The 22,854-nt window shown below is 38.6% G+C and overlaps 1 protein-coding gene across 2 annotated transcripts in view; it reads left to right on the top strand.

The window, feature by feature from the left end:
- BCKDHB (branched chain keto acid dehydrogenase E1 subunit beta) overlaps nt 1–22,854 on the top strand; it is a 426,555-nt gene that overhangs the window by 353,441 nt on the left and 50,260 nt on the right. For both annotated transcript variants that reach the window (XM_056109682.1, XM_056109681.1), the window contains exon 9: nt 9,328–9,414. In XM_056109682.1, coding sequence (XP_055965657.1) covers nt 9,328–9,414 — 87 coding nt within the window. The remainder of the gene's footprint in view (nt 1–9,327; nt 9,415–22,854) is intronic.

Raw genomic sequence — 22,854 nt, 5'->3', positions numbered from 1 at the left:
GTATGCTGGGAACACAAGGAATGATGTCAGTTTCTACCCTTTAGAACTCCTGTGATGGCCAGACGTGGTATTTCCCTCTATTGTCAACACTTGAGAAAAATTTGCCAAATGGAGACTTATATTTAGAAAAGGAGAGAATATTAGTAATTATTATTTGTTTTCAGAGGAGAAAAAATCATTTTCAACGTTATTTTAGAAAATACTTGAGTTGGAAATTAAAATCTGTTTTTCACAAATGCAACTTGACCTTAATAACTGCGATTGCGTCTTTCTTTCTTATTTACTACAGTTTAAAGTGATCTTTCAGTTATTTCTTTCTCGGCTATGCTTTGCTCTAGGAGAATTTGGCAGCACATATCATGGCCCTTTAGTAACCTGGATTAATTTGTCTTTGTTTTCCCAGTATTGGCACATCTGAATGGCTTAAGAAGTTGTTTTTGACATGACCTAATGCCTTTTAGAGTGTATATAGCGTGGAAGTTAGTTGGAAAATTTAATTAATGGCTAAATAAGTTGATCAAGGTGATTTTCTGGTACCAGTGTTCTGAACTTTATTAGTTGGAGGTATTCTGTCACTTAATTTCTGGTAAAGAACAAAGATATGAGGCTGAAAAGGTTATAGAGCATAACTAGAATCCTTTGTTTATTTGGGCTGTGGACTTGCTACTGATTTGCTACCTATGCGATCCTGATTCCTCATGGAGGAGCTTACAGAAGTGTGTTGTCTTATTTGGCAAAGGATCAGTGTAACAGTAATGATCTTAGAATAAATTGTTCTTCTGAATGGGGGGCTAAGAAAGCAGATATGGTGCTTTACAGTGTTTAGGATATGGTAAAAATTGATTATATAGGGGCTGGAGCGATAGCACAGTGGGTAGGGGGTTTGCCTTGCATGTGGCTGACCTGGGTTTGATTCCCAGCATCCCATGTGGTCCCCCGAGCACCGCCAGGAGTGATTCCTGAGTGCAGAGTCAGGAGTAACCCCTGTTCATTGCTGGGTGTGACCCAAAAAGCAAATATATATATATATATATATATATATATATATGTACATATATATAGTTTTCTGCATGGAGTATTATTTTGAAATTTAATCTCCAGTTCCAAAAGGGCTAATTTAAGAAATTAGTTGCATTAAAGCACTTTAAAGCACTACCTGTATTAATAAAAAAGTAACATGGTTAAAAAAATTAGAAAAATACATATGTATGTATTTATTGTTTAGCGGCCCTTAGTTGGTGCTCGACAATCCTGGGGCTGCAGTGGTAATTCATGGACCACCAGGCATCTTTCAGTGAGGGGGCCTGGACCCTGAATGTGGGGGATTACTCAGGCCAACCCAGCAGTACTGAGGTCCTCCAGGGCTACACTCAGTGGTGCTCGGGAGAACACGTGGTTTGGGAATTAACCTTACAGGAAGGCCCTTACACCTTGACAGCCATAGTATCACCTGGCCCCCAAAAAAGATTTAAAATACTTAGTCATTGAAACTCACCAACTATCAGGAAAAGCCAAAACTATGAAATAGCACCCCATATCCTTTAGATGTTCACTATTGGTCCCCCCCCAAAAGAAAGAAAATAAAAATTGTGGATACAAGTTTGTATCCACTTGTTGAATTTAAAGACATACTTTAAATCTTGCCAAAAAATATAATAGTATAGTGATAAGAATGAAATATCAATCAGCCTAAGTGACTGCTTAAATGTCTGAAATACTTAGATTATTTAAAAGAGATTATTTGTTTAAAAGAGATGATCTAGAGGTAGTTATTTCTTGTTTGATGTTTTAAATAAGGAGGAAATTAAAAAACCAATATTCGCTTACTTATTTATCTGTGGTTAACCACCAGTGCAGTAGCACAATTCTTTTATGATAGTGAGAACGTCCTTTGTCAATAGAAAAGAAAAATTTATCTTCACTATTCTATGTGTTTGTGTGTTTATTACAGTAATGCATTAGAAGAAGCTATACATTGTTTAGCAAGGCCATCAGAGATACTACTTGCGTAAACTTATGACCCAAACTATGAAATGAAAGTCAAACAAACAAACAAAAAAGAGTGCTAAGGAAGTGAGGTAGGGAGTAGGTGGGAGCCTTGGAATCTTCCTGGAGGGCTATTGACACTGGTGGTAGGCTTGGAGTTGGAAAATTGAATTAGCAGCTTTTTAAATCATGGTATCTGAATAAGTAAATAAAAAAATACTTTCTCTGATTAAGTACATAATAGCAAATATCTGTACGACTGACTTCTTATTCCAAAACCAATTTGGAGTTGGAAAAAGAGTTGGGAAAAGTTAGGTCAGAGTAGTTGAGTCTGTCCAAATTAGAACAACGATTCAAGAGTAGTTTCTAGAATTGACCTTTCAATGCATTTTACAGCATGATTACTTCCTTTTATGAGCATAAAATATCAGAAATGTGAAAGTGTATTAATAATTTGTTTAAATCAGTATATGCTTAAAATAGTTAAGAACATTAATGAGAATGCACATATACTTGCTCATGTTGTGGTTAGGTATCAAATACCTAGCACTTTCTGAATTCATGCTCTTGAATAAAGTTGCCAAATATGCCAAAAGCAGTAATGATAATGGGTCTCATTCCCCTGACCCTGAAAGAGCCTCCAATTGTTGTGAAAGATGAGTAAGGAGAGGCTGCTAGACTCTCAGGGCTGGGAGGAATTAGAGACATCACTGATGCCCGCTCTAGTAAATCATAGAAACAACCGGATGACAGTGATACAGTGATACAGTCCCCAACTAATAAATTGAGCAAAGTTTTTCTATTGAATTAAAATATTTATCATATGCTTTGTTCTGCAGTTAAATGCAAATAGAAATAACACAGATTCCATGTCTTTGAAATTCCATGCTTTCAAATATCATGTCTTCAAAAGTGTTGTCAGAAGGGACTTCTTTTTATTCTTTTTAAAATCTTTTTGAGGCTTTTTTTTTTTTGCACTATGCCCAGTAAAACTCAGGGACAACCCAGAGATAGTTCTTGGTGGTGCTCGTGAGACTTGGTGGGAAAGCATGGGTCACATTCACAAAGCGAGTATAACCAGTGGTTTGTTAAGACAGGAGCCTACCGAACTGCAGAGAACCTAAAAAGATAAGGTTGGTGGACAAAAAAGCATATTTTGAAGTAGCTTCTAGCAAGTTGTCCATTTTTCATGTGTGTAGAACTGCTTTTTCTTAAAGCTTTCAAGTGTTTCAGCTCTGATGATACAAATAACTCTGACAAGAATAAACCAGTGATGATGTCTGAAGTTTTCCCAAACATTTCATGCCTTTGTCAGTTCTCTTTGCTCATTCTTGTCCTGTCAACTTTATTCGGTTTTCTTGTAGCCTTACCTACTTTTTCCACATGGGTGATAAAGCTCTGAGGATTGGGTTTTCTGTTTACATCACTTTCCTACCATTTAAAAATATTTGTAACCCCATCATGAATATGCTAGCCAAATGTTTCTGAACTTTCGCTGGAGTTCAAGACTGTTCTTTCCCGTTTAGCATTGATATTACTCCATGGACCATGATCCAATTGTGAAGGCCATGCTGATTGATTAATAGTTATTAGGCATCTATGAATCTGTTTGTTGTGATCTATTTTGAAGTTTCCTGCCTAAGTTTTTAAATGTATTTGGCTAATAAAATAAGAAAATATATTCAAAATTTATTTCAAGTGATATTTGAAACCAATTAAAGCCATTCCTTTAATGACTTTAGGTGATTTAGATTTATTAATATGTTCTTGATTAATGAAGTACAGGTGTATTGTTTTGCCATTAGTGCTACTTATGTGTATTTGTATAGATAGGAGATTGATTTGTTCCCAGAAGGAAGTGGTAAAAGTTGACTTTGATGTTTCTTTTGTTTTTCATTAGTTTTATATTCAGGTAAAATATGTTAAAAAAAAAAGGCTATAATCGAAAGTAGACTATGGACTGAACATGTTTGCCACTCAATGCCTCTTTTGCAGACCACAACACCCAAAAGGAAAGAGAGAACACAGGGGATTGCCCTGCCACAGAGACAGGGGGGATGGGGGGATGGGGGTGGGAGGGATATTATCCATGGTGGTGGAAAATGGGCACTGGTGGAGGGATGGGTATCTGATCATTGTATAATTGAAACCAAAGCACAAAAAATTGTAAATCTACAACTTTAATAAAAATAAAATAAAATAAAGGGAAAAAAAAAAGTAAAAAAAAAATGTCTATCCAAAAGTTTTGCTCTCTTAATCTTGTCAGCTGTAAGAAAAAGCAGCTGATTTTGGTATTAGACTGAATGACTGTGTAGGGGGAAATCTTGTTATGGATTTTTGAGTAAAGAATAAAAGTTACATATCTGGGAAGGGGGGCTTTGTGGGCCGTCCCCCACGCCCCACCGAGGTCGCCAGCTGCCCCCCACGAGCGGCTCTCCGGCACGGCCACGGCCCCGGAGGCACAAGGACTTAGCACAGAGAACCAGCCGCTTGGAGCAGAAAAGCAAATGGACTTGTGTTGAACCGCGCCACCAAGCCTGCCCGGAGGGGAAAGGGCATTGACCGGCCCGCCCGCTCCTCTCTGGAAAGAAAGATGGCGGCCGCACGGGAGCCTTGTGGAAAGCAGGTTTGAGCCGGGGTTGGCGGGAGCGGCAGGGACCTCATGGGAAGGGGGGCTTTGTGGGCCGTCCCCCACGCCCCACCGAGGTCGCCAGCTGCCCCCCACGAGCGGCTCTCCGGCACGGCCACGACTCCAGGGCACAGAAACCAATCTCTTAACTATCTAACTTTTAATAGAAATTCTTCCAGGGTCAATAAGTAAAATAGCAGAAATTCAAAACCGCGCGGCCGCAATAGCAATAGCGGCCGCGCGACATCATTTTATTCTTAAACCAAGTTGTAGAAAGCAAATCATTTCACAACGCTGTTTCAGCATGTCTGATTGTGGGGGGTGGGTCGTAAACTCTAAACAATAATTGTGCATCTTCTATCGAAATAATCTATCTAGTCAAAGTAGATAGAGTATTAACTAGAACTCATCTGCCTCACAAGAATTGGGAGGGGTGGGAGGTGGGGGTCTATTGGGGTTCGGGGTTAAAAATAAGTATTGGTAAAGGGAAATGTGTTTGATATTTACATGACTGAGACCTAAACCCGAAAGCTCTGTAACTTTTCCCACAGTGATTCAATAAATAAATAAATTATAAAAAAAAAGAATAAAAGTTACATATCTATTTGAACGTTGGTGTTGTACTTTTAGGCATATGCAAGTTTAATGGCCTGCCTGTCTGTATCATTTTCTCCTGGAATGACAGCTTAACAGTTTTCCTGGTTGGGTTGTGTTAAAATCTTTAAAGGCTGCATTCACTAAAACATATGTCCAGTGTTCATGCAGCCAGAGTCTGTGCAATCATTTTAACAGAGTTTCACTTAGCAGCTCCATTACTCCAGATATCTTGTTAAAGTTCCGTTAAACTATCCTCAATTTGGAATCCGTGATTTTGTATTTGAATTGTTATGGAACATGCTGAGGCATGCTTTTGTACTGTCTTAAAAATGGATTTTGCTAAGAAAAGAATGACTGAAATAAACAAAGGCATACCTAAGGTAGTTCTTTAAATCGATTTTAAAATCTGCTTTTACTAGATTGTCTACCGTTTTTGGAACATTGTTCTAAGCACCCCGCATGTATTTTTGTCCTAAAAATGGTCTCTGGGGATAGATAGACAATTGGGAAAGGTCGTGGAGTTGCCGAAACTGGAACAAGGTATTTCTATTTGGAGCAGGATTATTGAAATATGTGTTGTTGGTAATAGATTCTTGTTTTCTGTATTGAGATTTTTTTTATGGCGTTTATTTATTTATTTATTTATTTATTTATTTGCTTTTTGGGTCACACCTGGCAATGCACAGGGGTTACTCCTGGCTCTGCACTCAGGAATCACTCCTGGCGGTGCTCAGGAGACCATATGGGATGCTGGGAATCGAACCCGGGTCGGCTGAGTGCAAGGCAAACGCCCTACCCGCTGTGCTATCACTCCAGCCCCCATCTGTATTGAGATTTTGATAGTTACTCTTTCGCTAGGATCTGTTAATGCCCCAGGGTAGGGGAGGTTGGGACTAGCTAAAATAGGGAGAAGGTGAGACTCCAGGGTAGAAATCCAAGACAGACCAGCCCAGTGCTAACTGATTTAGCAGTCACAGACTGTTTCTCTCCTGGTCTTTCACAAGAGTGAAGTTGCCTTGACAGATCTTCTGAAGTTCTTGAAGAGAGGGAAAATCCTTTTGTTTTGTGGTCTGGAGCACAGAGAGCAGTTATTTAAAGCCCCATTTTGGAATAACTGGCTGTTGCCATTTTTCACCTCGAAGTTACTGGTGCTTCATTTATCTTAGACCAGAATCCTGGAATAGGACTTAATGGCAGGAAGTCATTGAAGAAGCAGATACTGGAAAATTTAGTCTGAAGTGTGATCTTTTCTGTCTTGACTTGGTTTAGCTTTTATATTGCAAAGTTGTTTAGCCTCTTCACTATTTTTTATTTCAAGTGGGTGAATACTTTTATTTCAGAAGAAAAAATTAAAACTTAAAGAATTATTTTGTTTAATAGAAAATAAATATTAAAGTATCACTAGTACTTATTTCATCATTTATAAGAAAGGTGTGTATATTTTTAAAGTAATGTTTCTGTGAGAGACGCTGGAGCAATAGCACAGTGGGTAGGGCGTTTGCCTTGCATGAGGCCGACCCCAGTTTGATTCTTCCATCCCTCTTGGAGAGCCTGGCAAGCTACCGAGAGTATCCCACCAGCAGGACAGAGCCTGGCAAGCTCCCCATGATGTATTCGATATGCCAAAAATAGTAACAAGTAGTCTCACAATGGAGGTGTTACTGCTCAAGCAAATTAATGAACAACGGGAGGACAGTGCTATACAGTGCTATGCATTTTAATACTTGTCACATGATGTTATTGTGAGGAACAAAAATGGAAGTTATTTTTCATTGTTTTTGAGATTATGATTGCAACAGAACAAGTGTTTGTTACTTTTAGCATTCATTCTAGACCTTTCCCTTTGTCGCTTTAAATTTTATTTATATTTAATCAGAATACTTTCAACAATAGAGAGACATGTTTTTCACAATAGAAATGAGTAGCCCCTTTCTTTACAATTCCTTCACTATCATTCCTTGGGAGAAACATTTTAATAGTTTGGAGTGAATCCTTCCATATTGTTTTACATGTTGACCCAATTCACATAAATATATATATATGCATATATATATATATTTTATGTCTTTACTGCTATGGTGCTTATGTCTCATAAAAAAGAAATTTCATTGTTTCGGATTTTACTTATTTGCTAATTACTTATCACAGATGGCTTTCCTTGGCTTTAGTATTTTTTCATGACTGCCAGTACTTCACTGTATTGATATGCTTTGCTTTTTTCATCAGTGAATAGGTTTCTGTACTTTCTCTGTTTGCAGAATATTGTCTCAACTCCAAGTGTTGGAAAATTTTAAGTGAGTACACCTGCGCTTCGTTTCCCCACTGCGGTCTGCAGTCTGTAGGAAAGCACAAACTGTTTATTCAGGGTTTATTCATAAAGCTTTACATTTTTTCTTTTCAGAGGCTGCAGTTGAGGCAAAAGTACCTCCTTTCGGTGGGGAGGGAGGTTGGCTTTTTGGGTCACACCCGGCGATGCACAGGAGTTACTCCTGGGTCTGCACTCAGGAATGACTCCTGGCGGTGCTCAGGGGACCATATGGGATGCTGCGAATCGAACCCCGGGTCGGCCACGTGCAAGGCAAATGCCCTGTCTGCTGTGCTATCACTCCAGTCCGGTAAAAGTACCTTTTGACAAATTCTGTTGAGTGGGGTTTTAAGACAGCAGCAGTTATTTTAATGGAAATTTTTATTTTTACCTACTATAAATGTAAGGTGTACCTTCTAGCTTGTATGGATTTTGACATTTTTAGACCCTTCATGTTTGCAGGGTTCCAGAGATATAGAAATCTCAGTGTACAGTCTGTATTTTTAATCAGTGATGTTTAAAGTCAGGTCATCTTTTAGAGAATACCTTGAGAATGCATTTGTTGTCTTTATGATTGTGGAATATTTTGCCTCTATATTTTTAACAGATAGACCAAAGTTTAATTTGTGACTTTCATAGATGGCAAAATTATTTATGCTAAATCCTAATTACTCATATCCCATGGTTGTATTTTATTGGACAGGGATCTTATTCATTAAGGTGTTTATAAAGTTTTATGTTCAGTCACTATTTACATAGTAGATAAAATATTTTTGTCATGATTTCAGGCTTTATCTTGGAGTATTACATTTGCTGGCTGAAACTGCTGCATAGTTTTAAAATTCTAAACTCTTAATTGTCCAAAATAAAGGGAATCTTTTAATTTATGTATGTAATTTTTGCTTGGAAGGTTTTATTTTATATTCATCCATATTTATGAGTATTATTTATATAATCACATTCAGAATTTAAGGAAGGCAATATTAAATAATTATAAATGTTGAAAAATGATCTTCTTTTTGACAATTTGGTAATTGTTTAATGTATTTTAAGTATTTGCTTGCTGTCGATTTTAATATTTTTTTCCCTTTCAGCATAGCTGGGATCCTGCTATGATATGATGGTTGTTACACTTTTTGATTTATTACTCTACAGAGTATATCGTGCATGGTATAAACAGCCAATGCATTCCTATTATTTGTGGTATTTTTTATGTTTAATGGAATTTGTCATTCGTAACCAGTCTGTGATGCACATGAATGAAAGGGTTTTTGTAAGCCTTTTACTTTTGCAATGATTTCTTCCTGCTAGATTTCCTTTAACGTGTAGTTGTGTGAGCTCTTGTTTGTTACAGTTTTTACATGCTATTTTTATTATTTCTTCTCCATGAAATAATATTTTATACCTCCTTATTTATATGCAAATATGCCCCCAAATGAAATAACGCATCACTTTCATTCTGAAAGTATTGCAAAAAATAATAGGGCGATATATAAAAAAGTGAAATAAAATAATTTTGCTCATGTTCCAAAATATTTTATAAAATTGGGAGTGCAGTTTTAATTGCTTAGCATTACAGATCTCATTTTCTTTTGGACTAGGTTTATATATTGAAATGTTTTAACAGTGCAATATCAAATGAGTATCCAGTTGAAGGGATGTTGTCACTCATACAGCATAATGTTGAATTAATCAGTTTTTAATATCGTGTATTGGCATTAAACATTTTTCTCTTTATTGCTTAAAAAGTACCATAAGATACGCAAAATATTTATTATCTTCTACATGAGGTTTTTCTTTTTTCTTTCAGTCTGTGATCAAAACAGGGAGACTGCTAATCAGTCATGAAGCTCCCCTGACGGGCGGCTTTGCATCGGAGATCAGCTCAACAGTTCAGGTAATTTTTTTGGCATCGATTTTAACATTTATGCAATTGCATATGTCTATTTTAGGACAGAGATTGGTATCATATGTATGTTTTGGAAACACACAGTTCGCATTTTACTCTATTGCTTTTAGTTAATCTAGTTACATCCTTTTGAAAAGAATTCTTAAAATTATAAAAGGTTAGAATTTCTATATAGGAGGAAGAAAGTTTAAAATATGCATAAAAACTGGAGTTCAGTTATTTCTGTTTGAATTATGAAAAAAATCTTTTATATTTGGATTTTTATTTTAATAAGACAAGCAAACTTCCTGTGAAATTGATTATGAAATTGATTGAGCTCCTCTTATTTTTAGAGCCTTCATCTTATAAAAATGAGATTTTCAAGACAATAATTTAAACCCTTTGAATAATTTTTATAAACTGATTTAAAGTAATTCAAAATTATTTTAATGTGTTAGCTTATTAAGAAATTGTCTTAATGCTGATAATATCAGCTGATATTATATGGTAATATAAAAAATTAAAATACAAGTTAAAGCATTTGTTTTTAAAACTATTGAGTTAGCATGTTTTAGTTAACATCAGAAAATAGTTCCATGTATTTCTTTATGGAGGATTTTTCACTTAAAACTTTATTTCAGATGTTAATAAGATGATTTCAGTGTCTTGGGTTTTTTTTCTATTTTTAAAAATTAAACATTTAGTAATTAAAAATGTAAGTATATTAATTTTAAATTTAAAGAACCCTTGCAAACTGTTTTATTACTACTAAAATGCTTTTACTGTTATGATGCATAGAAGCTAGGAATTTCTTTTAAGAGAATGTATTTGTTATTAATGAATAATGCTTTTATGTAAAACCTTTAACCAGTAAAAGGTCATTTCAGATTGTAAATGTCTTCATGTGTGAATTGATAATATTGTACGTATTTTAAAATTATATGAAGTAAATTTCAACATATTTTAAAAACTCGATCAAAGAAACACACAATAAGCAGGCCCCAACAAAGCTATATTATTTTTCCATGTGTTCTCACTAACAATGTTAAAAAAGTTAAATATGTGAATTTTGTTTCTCCTTATTATTTAAATTAAAATTAGAAATATACTGCTCATTTTTGCAGGAGCACTTGGTATTTATTGTGCATTTTATTCATTGAGTGGTATAATGTATTAACTTTTTCAAAAAATAAGGGTATAAATCACTATACCATCAACATGTTATTTCAAGTCTGAGACAGAACTGGTGAAACAAACTGAAATATTCTGACTTGTAGTTAATATATAGTCGACTCAGCCATTTGATAGGATTGTGACTGTTGCTAATAGAACTTCCATCCTATCGTCTTACTTAACATCCTTCACTTGTTCACCCGAATGATGTCCTATATTATCTAAAATGTTAACTTATATTTAGGGTAAAAGCAAATCAAACAGAGCAGAAGCTTAGAAATTGTAATTCTTCTTGTGAAGTCCATTCACTTCTCTATATACTTTTAAAATTTGATCTCTAGACTGCTGGTAAATTGTAACAGACAATGGTTTATAATTTAGACCGAATGGGAATCAGAAAGATGATTGAATTGCTCTGAAAGGCTGGCACCAACAAGATTATAAACACTGTATCTTAGCCAGAACCTGAGATGAGGGGATGATAATTGTATTAAAAGTTGTAAAGGAAATCTTTAGAACAAGACACCTTGTAACATTTTCAGACACTCAAGAATATGCCCATAGTTTCTTAGGTGTCTGCCGTCTGACAAACTCAGATTGAAACTTACCATTTCCCTTTTGCAGATGCGTGTGTGTCGCCCTGAGTGCTTTGATTTACCCAGTTGAAAAAGACTGGGAGATTTGGGGCTAACGCAGGCGTCTTGAGCAAATGTTGAGTGCGTGCCTCTGCATTCTTTCGTTAAAGTCCTCTTTCCCCCAAGAGGAAGATAGAATTTTTTTGACTTGTTACAAAATGTTCTCTCTTTTCCATGTTAAAATTAGTTGGCCAAATGACCACAAGAAGAATTAAGACAATAATGTAAAATATGTAGAGGGATTTAAAATTTTTTTGAAATTAGAATAGGATTGATTTATTGATAGGAGAATGCATTGGAGAAAGTTCATAGTTTTTGCTGAATTCTAGTTTTGTTTTCTCAAGTGTTAAGTGTGGAAATCAGTTTTAATAAACCATAATCAATACAGTATTCTCCAGCGTTTGCCTGTTGTAGCTTTTACATGTTGTGAAAGAAGGGTGAAGAAAGGAAATTAGACACTGTAATTAAATTTTTTCTCATTGAGGAGTAGTGTTTGAATGTAATTTGGAGTACTCCAAACAATAGATTATACTTTTCAGTAATTATTTCATGCATGCATTGAACTAAATACAATATTTATATTGAACCTCTTTATGGAAGACCCCATTTTACATAAGTGAAAATTCTAAGATTACCAGTATCTTGTGTGATTTAATATGAAATCACTCAATTGTGAGATGCAGTTGCTTTCAGTACTTGGAATGACTAGTATTTCTGCATTTCTTTTTTATTGTTTATATGCTCTGTAAGGTTAAAAAAGCTAAAATGAAGTTAAGACATTGAAAACCAGTTTTCTGCAAAAAGCAGGGAAAAGGTACACAGAAACTTTGCATTGTCGTCTTAGAAAAGAAGTTTGAAATTATGCCTGGGAATTATCTATATATTTGAGCATTGTCGATTACGATGTGGAGTTATTCTCGTTATATCAGCAAATGTAAGGTTTTTTTGAAAGTAAACATAAGAACTCTGCTTTATAAGCATTATTCATGCAAGATATGTGGTAGCTCTTTAAAAGCTCATGGTTTATCTTTTAAAATAATACTAGAATGTTTTAAGAGAATGATCAACAATAAAATGGATGTTTTTAAGTATTTTAAAATATGAGAGCAGGGGAAGGAATAAAATCTAAGAAGAGTATTTTCGGTTTTGCTTAAGTTTTATTATTGCCATATTCAAAATAAAAAAATATTAATGAGGATATAGAACTACAGGGAGTATAATTTTTAAGTTTTTGGTTGGTATTTTGAGATAGAAAATTATGTTATACTGCATTTAACTAAATATTAAAGATTATTTTTGCTGAGCATGAAAGTATTCTTGATATTGCTATTAAGGTTATTTTTAGCTATAGAAATAAAGTATAAAAATTGATATAAAATATATTCATATTTTATTTAACTTTTCTACTTATATCTGATGACTCTTCCATCATAATACGATTCAGTGTTCATATCTTAAGCTTTTAGTAAAGCTTTATTACTTTAATTAAAAAAATTAAATATTATTAATTATTAAATATTATTAATTGAATACTTTAAAAATATTTATTGTTAACAGTTTGAAGTAATGTTATGCTCATATTCTTATAACTATTGATTAGAAACACACATATATACACACACACATATACAAACTTATCATTATCAGTCATCTCTTCAAAAAGCTTATAAAAATGCTTATAAATCTTAAAACCAATGGATCCAGTCTAAGAACTGCTTTGCATTCCTATTGGATTTAATTTGGAAGTTAATTGGGAGGCAGTAAAGCCGAGTCCATTGTATGTGGCTCCTCTCACGGGAGATTTCTTGGTCAGTTATCCAAAGCTGCACTGTCTCTTCTCATCTAATTTTAATTCTCATCTGTTCTCACTTGGGTGTGGGAACTTTCCCCTCTTTCATTTGAGACAAACCTGCAACTTGGAGATGTGCTTCAGTGAGGGTGTTTTGCATTCCATTGTGCACTCTAATTTGTGAAAAACTAGAAAGGCAGCAGAATTTATGTGACTCATTAACTTCATTGTGTTGTTTTAGCAAAGATTTTTATTATCCCTGAGAATTATATAAATTAATTTTATGCGATGTTTTTATTCCTCAGCTTTGTGTCACCACAATTTAAGAAGAAAATCTTTACTCTGCAAAAAATGTGTTAAGCTCATCCATTTTAGTAATTCTCTCAAATTAATTTTTCTTATTCACTTGAATGCAATATCAAAGTAGGCATTAGTTAGATATTAAGAACAAATAATTTATGATAGTCTAGCAGTTTTAAAAAGCATACTTTCTTTAAGCCTTGTAAAAACAAACCTTTATTATTAATTTCTAACACATTCTCATAATGATGAAATAAATCTTGACTCTGATAGGCTTGTGATAATAAAAAAATGTTTTTTTCCCCCTCTGGATTCAGTGCTTAGTGAGAGTGCCAAAAAGTTTAGGGATTGTGGTTGGCTTAAAGATTTTTCTTTTTTTAAACACATGGAAGCAATAAATCTACAATAAAGCATCCAATTGGAGAGGATGGTAAGTTTCCATACCATTGTCCTACCCTTTCTGTGCGGTCTCTTTTCCTAGAACAAGAACTTAGAAGTCCTGCATACCAACATGTATTTTTAAGGTAATCAGATTCTAGTAGTTTGAAAGGATTTTTAGAGGGTTGACATGAATCATTGTGTAAAAGCAAACTCATAATTTTCAAGTTAAAGAAGTCTGCTTTTCTCACTCTCTAACGTTAGAAAGAATTAACAGAAGAATTTTTTCTTATAAACTTACTACCACCATATTTACAAACTCTCTGTTTAAAAATATCAGTCTGAGGAGAATAAAAGAAAATCCTACGAAAAGCGTCTTGGGTCTTTAACCAGTGTAGAAAATATGTCCAGTAAAACTATTATGCTGATTAAGATCCATGAGAGAATACTACCAAAGGGGTTATTTAATAGTTTACCATAATTTTATAATCCTAATTTTTTAACAGTAATGAAAATGGTTTGCCAATGACAACAGATATGGCATACAAGGAAAGTATTGTACTAAAATTTAGTTAGATGGATTTTTATTTTATTTTTTTTTTATTGAATCACTGTGGGAAAAGTTACAAAGCTTTCAGGGTTAAGTCTCGGTCATGCAATCATCAAACACATAAAAAAATAAAAATAAAAAAAAATAAAATGTTATAGATAGGGGAAAAAACAAAGAGCACTCAGTAATAAAAAAGAAAACAAAAAATAATAAGAAGAAATGAACAGAAACGTTCGGAAGAAGGTATACACAGATGGTCAATATGTATATAAAAACATGCTTTCTCTGTGTGTTATTTTGATAGACTGCTTTGTACCCTCCAATAAACCTTGTAAAACCTTGTAAAATAAAAGTTTAAATCTGTATGAATCTTAGGATGCAATAAAAAAATAGAGAATAAAAAAAATCTATTTAGATGGAGTTAGTATGAGAGAAAAGCACTTCAGCTCTGAGTGTTCCCATATTGAATCACTGTCATCGATTGCCTTGAGCAGGTCCCAGTAATGTCTCCTTCGTTCTAGCCCTGAGATTTGAAAAAGTGCCACATTCGAGGTTCTTTCAGGGTCGGGAGAATGAGACCCATCATTGTCACTGGTTTTTAGCATATTGAATGCACCACGGGGAGTTTACCAGACTCTTGCCGTGTGGGCAGGATACTTTTGGTAACCTGCCAGGCTCTCCAGAGTAAGAACTAGATATTAAGAGCTGGGTTTTATAGTCTCTGGGTCTTGGCCGTTGATGGGATTACACGGTACCGGGGACAGTTGGTGGGTGTAACGCCTGCCTACATGCTGGAAGATGGGGTATCTGGTGGAGGAGGCCCAGTCCCGATCTGAGCAGGCTTGGAGATCTACACCCCGGGTCCCGCACACCTGGGTTCCTCTGCCGGTTCCTTCATGCATGAGGCTCTTCTGAACGTGTGGAGAGTCTTAAGCATGGCTGTGGCTGGAACCGGAGTCTTCAGCTGCTGGGGCTCTGCTCGGGGTGGGGAGTCTCCTGCCTGCACGCCTGGCTGTCCTCACTGGAGCCCCTTGGAGGAGGGTGGGTTGAGTTTCCCCCCATATTGAATGGTCTCTTTAAAATGGAATTTTTCCTTGAGACTTATAGAGTGTTTTGTAACTAGCACCTCTCACCACAGATAAATGAAAGATTAAATCTTTGTGGAGATGACTTATGGGTAGGGTGGCTACTTTGCTGTAGTGAAGTGTGCCTTATAGTCTCTGGCCCTCCTTCTTATCCTGACCCATGTACTGGAAATGCCACCAAGACCTGGCCACCAACCGCTCTGCTTCTAGGTCTTTCTCTGGGCAATGTAAAGCATTTAAATGACTTTTCTTAAGAGTCTAACTCATAGAAATATTAGACTCAATTGCAACTTCACCTTATTATTTTTCATGATAAGATATGCCTGATAAAATGTTTTGTCATTTTATATGATATTCATATTTGACTTTATATCATAAAAAAATCAAATGGCTTCTTTGACTGTCGTAAAAAAGTTTTGTTTTCCTTTTTATGTCAGCGGCTCAAATTGATGTCTTTAAGATTTCTCTTACTCTTTTTAGGGGTCTGGTATATGATTAACACCGGTTTACTGATCATTTCCTATATGATGATTAATTCTTGCAATCAGTTTTTATTCTTGCAGCCTTAATCTGGGGATTTTACTTCAGACATGGAGTTCATGTTTTAGAGACATGATTTTGGTACAAAATGGATACTGTGGTGCATAGGAAGGTAGAGAAGTGATCAAACGTGAGAGCTAACGCCCGTTCCTCTCTGGAAAGAAAGATGGCGGCCGCACGGGAGCCTTGTGGAAAGCGGGTTTGAGCCGGGCTCGGGGGGGGGAGCAGCGGGGACCTCACGGGAAGGGGGGCTTTGTGGGCCGTCCCCCACGCCCCACCGGGGTCGCCAGCTGCCCCCCACGAGCGGCTCTCCGGCACGGCCACGGCCCCGGAGGCACAAGGACTTAGCACAGAGAACCAGCCGCTTGGAGCAGAAAAGCAAATGGACTTGTGTTGATCCGCGCCACCAAGCCTGCCCGGAGGGGGAAGGGCGTTGACCAGCCCGCCCGTTCCTCTCTGGAAAGAAAGATGGCGGCCGCACGGGAGCCTTGTGGAAAGCGGGTTTGAGCCGGGCTCGGGGGGGGGAGCAGCGGGGACCTCATGGGAAGGGGGGCTTTGTGGGCCGTCCCCCACGCCCCACCGGGGTCGCCAGCTGCCCCCCACGAGCGGCTCTCCGGCACGGCCACGGCCCCGGAGGCACAAGGACTTAGCACAGAGAACCAGCCGCTTGGAGCAGAAAAGCAAATGGACTTGTGTTGATCCGCGCCACCAAGCCTGCCCGGAGGGGGAAGGGCGTTGACCAGCCCGCCCGTTCCTCTCTGGAAAGAAAGATGGCGGCCGCACGGGAGCCTTGTGGAAAGCGGGTTTGAGCCGGGCTCGGGGGGGGGGAGCAGCGGGGACCTCATGGGAAGGGGGGCTTTGTGGGCCGTCCCCCACGCCCCACCGGGGTCGCCAGCTGCCCCCCACGAGCGGCTCTCCGGCACGGCCACGGCCCCGGAGGCACAAGGACTTAGCACAGAGAACCAGCCGCTTGGAGCAGAAAAGCAAATGGACTTGTGTTGATCCGCGCCACCAAGCCTGCCCGGAGGGGGAAGGGCGTTGACCAGCCCGCCCGTTCCTCTCTGGAAAGAAAGATGGCGGCCGCACGGGAGCCTTGTGGAAAGCGGGTTTGAGCCGGGCTCGGGGGGGGGAGCAGCGGGGACCTCATGGGAAGGGGGGCTTTGTGGGCCGTCCCCCACGCCCCACCGGGGTCGCCAGCTGCCCCCCACGAGCGGCTCTCCGGCACGGCCACGGCCCCGGAGGCACAAGGACTTAGCACAGAGAACCAGCCGCTTGGAGCAGAAAAGCAAATGGACTTGTGTTGATCCGCGCCACCAAGCCTGCCCGGAGGGGGAAGGGCGTTGACCAGCCCGCCCGTTCCTCTCTGGAAAGAAAGATGGCGGCCGCACGGGAGCCTTGTGGAAAGCGGGTTTGAGCCGGGCTCGGGGGGGGGAGCAGCGGGGACCTCATGGGAAGGGGGGCTTTGTGGGCCGTCCCCCACGCCCCACCGGGGTCGCCAGCTGCCCCCCACGAGCGGCTCTCCGGCACGGCCACGGCCCCGGAGGCACAAGGACTTAGCACAGAGAACCAGCCGCTTGGAGCAGAAAAGCAAATGGACTTGTGTTGATCCGCGCCACCAAGCCTGCCCGGAGGGGGAAGGGCGTTGACCAGCCCGCCCGTTCCTCTCTGGAAAGAAAGATGGCGGCCGCACGGGAGCCTTGTGGAAAGCGGGTTTGAGCCGGGCTCGGGGGGGGGAGCAGCGGGGACCTCATGGGAAGGGGGGCTTTGTGGGCCGTCCCCCACGCCCCACCGGGGTCGCCAGCTGCCCCCCACGAGCGGCTCTCCGGCACGGCCACGGCCCCGGAGGCACAAGGACTTAGCACAGAGAACCAGCCGCTTGGAGCAGAAAAGCAAATGGACTTGTGTTGATCCGCGCCACCAAGCCTGCCCGGAGGGGGAAGGGCGTTGACCAGCCCGCCCGTTCCTCTCTGGAAAGAAAGATGGCGGCCGCACGGGAGCCTTGTGGAAAGCGGGTTTGAGCCGGGCTCGGGGGGGGGAGCAGCGGGGACCTCATGGGAAGGGGGGCTTTGTGGGCCGTCCCCCACGCCCCACCGGGGTCGCCAGCTGCCCCCCACGAGCAGCTCTCCGGCACGGCCACGACTCCAGGACACAGAAACCAATCTCTTAACTAGCTAACTTTTAATAGAAATTCTTCCAGGGTCAATAAGTAAAATAGCAGAAATTCAAAACCGCGCGGCCGCAATAGCAATAGCGGCCGCGCGACATCATTTTATTCTTAAACCAAGTTGTAGAAAGCAAATCATTTCACAATGCTGTTTCAGCATGTCTGATGGGGGGGGGGGTGGGTCGTAAACTCTTAACAATAATTGTGCATCTTCTATCGAAATAATCTACCTAGTCAAAGTAGATAGAGTATTAACTAGAACTCATCTACCTCACAAGAATTGGGAGGGGTGGGAGGTGGGGGTCTATTGGGGTTCGGGGTTAAAAATGAGTATTGGTAAAGGGAAATGTGTTCGGTATCTACATGACTGAGACCTAAACCCGAAAGCTCTGTAACTTTTCCCACAGTGATTCAATAAATAAATAAATTATAAAAAAAAAAAAAAAAAAAAAAAAAAAACGTGAGAGCTAAGTTGAAAATGATTATAACCCCAGAAGTAAAGGTGGGGGGAACTCTAGGAAAATGGAATGGTTTAAATAAGTAGGAAGTAGACTTGCAGTTATTAGGGATTCAAAGTTGTTTCATTAGAGCTGAAGACAAGCGTGAATATGTAGCAGTAGGTGAGGATCATTAAGTAGGAACAATGGCCAGTGAGACAGTACAGCAGGTAAGGTGCTTGCATTTCATGTGACTCATCTGGGATTGGGCGCTGCCACCTCTTCTTATCTCCTGAGACCACCAGGAATGATTCCTGAGTGCATAGCCTAGAGTAAGCCCTAGGCACCCCTGGATGGGACCCCCTCCCCTCCACAGACACACATACGCACAAATTATTCGAAAATTCTTAATTTGAAGGTGGCTAAGAAACTGTGCAGTATTTGGGGCACACCTAGCATGCATTTCAGTGGGACTTGATTCCCTTGAGCATCACCAGATGCCAACCTGGAGGACTTATAAGGCAAATGTCTGAACTTTTGTACTATCTCTCTGGTCCCTAAAAACTCCCATTTTGGATTCACACACAAAAATAATACATAAGGAAATTCCCCCTCCCCCCCTCCCAGTGTTGTTCATTTGGTAGAAAATTACTGGAAGCAATCTTGATGACAACAATTAGAATATACTTATGATTTATCCCTGCCATGGGTGTTATAGATTTTAGAATCATTAAAAAAGATTGACAATATGACATTGATATACATTGATATGGATATAGTTTTAAATGAAGAGTTCATTGTGTAACCTATGTGTGGGGGGAAAAATTTCTACATACACATGTAACTATCTCTCCAGATTAGAGGTCTAGAGGGAAATCTTTCAAAATAGGACTTTGATTTTATACTTTCTTTTAATTTCCTCATTTCGGCTGTGTACATTTTAATTCAAAATATTAAAATTAAACATGTCTCCGAAATGGCCTGGTAAGTTTTCCGGCTATTCCTAAGCTTTTGAGAAAAGGAAAGCCATTTTGCTCAGAAAGTTGGCTTTTCCAATTTTAAAAGCATTTCTGTCTTTTGGTCTTCTTAGCGGTGTGCAAGGCATCTGGGAGTCGCTCACTGTGATCCTTAGCCTGGCTGTGTGTGGATTTATCAGATGGGTCAGGACTCTGAGCCAGTCATTTGATAAGGCCTGGGCTGTGTAGTACTGATCAACGCAAGGGCTGGTGGAGAAGTGTGCGTGCTGGGGGCTGAACTGGAGTCCTGGGAAATGAAAGGCATGTGGGACTTGGCTCTCTCCCTCTGGTCAATGAGGGTGACTTTCTGCATTTCACATTTTATTTTGATGTGGTTCCTTAGTTATCTGAGTTTGAGTACATTTGAAATAGATGGAGATTCAGAATGATAGTGGTCACTTCCTCATATTTGTGATATGGAATAGTCTTCAAAATCGGCGTAGATTTGATTATACTGCAGTTTATGTTCATCCCTATGTGGATGGCAATAAGAACATGGAATTCAGAGTTCTTATTATGCACGGGAAAGCGTCATTCCATTGCAATATTCAGGTTACTTTATTTTCCTCCGTGAATTGACCGGTGATCCAGGATTACTGGCATGTAACAATACTCGGAGTGCGTTCACCGCTGCCTTTTCCCTCCCTCCAGCGTTTGCTCTACGAAGAGCTAACCATTATTCTTCTTGAAATGTTTCTGGGTGTCAGCCAGTCAGGAAAAAGATCATCCACATTCCGTCTCTCTGGGTAATGATAAGGTGTGCCAGCTTCTCTCACATAACCCTTAATATTTTTCCAGTTAGAAGAAGTCACTTTGAATTCGAAGGCGCATTCATATTCAGTCACCCACTTTTTTCTCCCTCTCCTTGTAACCTCTGGCTGATGTTTTGTTGCGTCCTTTTGGGGATGTCCCAAGCCCGCTGCTGTCCACAGCACTTTAACTCTGATTGATCTGCAGATGAATAGGAAGAACTCACCCTGCTGGAATGTTGGAAAGGAAATGTGCTCAACTTAAAGGCTGTTTTTAGAAGTATCCCTAATTCCAAGGTAGAAATTGTTGGAGGGGGTAAGGGATTTTCCTTTAACTCAGTTTGAAGGAAGACCTCCCGGGGGGTGGGGGGCTCTTCTTGATACCCTGCCAACAGGAGCTCCGTAACCCCTGCATCATCCTCCGTTGCTTCACTCTCATCCCCCCACCCCCCAGCCTAGTCCTGGACATGTCTTCAAGGGTCTGGTTTGTTTGTTCAGTGTCCTTCTTCCCCCGATAGACCTAAGCCTCGTAACCTTGAGGATCATGGCGTTCCTGTTTACTTCTGCAGCCCAGATGCCGAGAGCCAGGCTTGGCCCCGAACAGGCACTGAATAATCAAAACAAAGTTGCTTGTCCCCACATACCGTGATTGTTAAAGATTTTTGAGAGAGTGATACTCTGCGACTTCATGTTGGATGGATAAAGTCTGCTCAAAATCTGCTAGATAGATATGCTACCACCACAACTTGATATCCCTAACCCAAAGATAGTTTTTTTTCTCTTAAATTAGCTAATTAACACTATCATTATATATTATATGCTATTGTCCTTTTGACAAAATAATATGGTGGCGCTTTTATTTTCTCCTCAGAATTCTCTAGAAGACATTTACATTTCTGTTGTTACCAATGAAATTTTGCTTGATAAATAGACTAATGAATAAAACAGATTCTTTAACATAAAGAATTACTTTCTATGAAGAGTTGCAAAGATTTCTGTGGCTTGGCACCCTTTAAATGATGTTTTAGCACCTCAAACTTCGTGGCTGTTTACTTTTTTTTCAGAGCAAGAAGTTTTGGTCCTCTGCTACTCCAATGCAATAATATTTCATTTACAGTACTACATCTTCTTAAACTATTCCTGAGCAGTTTCTTATTCTTCAAAAAATTTATTGTAAAAACTTCTCTTAAAGTTTTTGCAGACCACAGTAATTTACCATTTTGTTAATGAGAAAAAGCAGGGCATATATTCACTACTTACATTTTTCTTTATATTTATCAAGAAACGTTAGACATGTCAGCAGTGAGTTCAGAATCATAAGGGGCTGTTTCTACCTCCTGAAGATAGAACTGAATTTCTCAGTTGCTTTGTCATGCCTCTTGCTGACCGTGAAGAGGCGGCTGTTGAAAGCTTATTTTACTTTGGTAATTTAGAGTAATTGAATTTATAACTCAGATCACTTCTTTTGTTACAATGGCCAGCATCTCCTTCATGTATCATAGTTCACCAAAACATAGTTGAACTTAAACATTAAAATACAGATTAACTACTGCTAATGAATTTTCTGCTCAATTTTCATCTAAATGCTTTTGAAAATTAAAGCAAGTTTCAATCAGCCCTTACTGCAAAAACAAGCAGTTGGGAATTGGAAGCTATAAGATGAAATCATCTAGTTTATGATTGTTTTGATTTTTAAAATCTTTTAATATTAATGGAAGTGTTTGAGATGTCATTTTAATTTTTAGAAATGTCTGAAAATTAAATTGCATATGATTGGGAAGATGTTGAATAATTGATTATTTTCTTTCAAATTATAAGATGGGACTTTATTTTTAATTCTTGATCCATTTGAAGAAATAACAATTTCTGCTCTAGTCCCTTAGCAAACTACATGATATATTCTGCTTATGATCTTTTTATCTTTTAGACAATCTCAAATATCTGTTCTTTTCATCAGAATTATTAGGCAGAAAGATATAGTTCATCACTGTTCTTTTAAGAGGGCTTAAGTGTTCATGTTATTTTAAAGAAATACCTTTAGATACTATTTTATAATCCATATTAATATCTTATGCAGTTAACATTGTGCCATTGTTTAAAAAAATCCTGTTTACTTCTTTAAAAAAAAAAGAAAAGAGTTAGTTTGTCCTTTTATTGCCTATTACTTTCAGTTTGTTCCTGGATCAATTTTAATTTTTCAGAATACAGAAACCATAAAATACTCAACATACCTGTATTTAGATAGAATCATATCTTCTCTGAGATGGCTTTAATTTTGAAATGCCTTGGCAGCATTATTTGTCTTTATTCTCCTTGTCTTAAGAAGAAAATTTATAGTTTTAAAACCTATTATGAGCAGTAAAGGAAAAGGAAACTTTCATTTACTTTACTTCTTGTTACCGAAGAATCTTATGCCTTTGCAACCAGACATTAAACATATGCCTTATTTATTTAATAATGAACTTTCCTGGGAATATATTTTTGTACAGCAAGCTAATCGAACATATTTGTAGATAGTATTATAACATTGCATGATTTTGTATATTTATTAAAATTTACTTTCCCATGGCATTTCAAAAAGAAGATTCAGATATATTACACTTTCCTGTCCTGTCCTCCCGTTATTCATTGAT

Source organism: Sorex fumeus, unplaced genomic scaffold (assembly GCF_029834395.1).
Source record: "Sorex fumeus unplaced genomic scaffold, SorFum_2.1 ptg000008l, whole genome shotgun sequence".
Taxonomy (NCBI): Eukaryota; Metazoa; Chordata; class Mammalia; order Eulipotyphla; family Soricidae; genus Sorex; species Sorex fumeus.
This window is presented reverse-complemented; position numbering and strand designations above follow the sequence as displayed.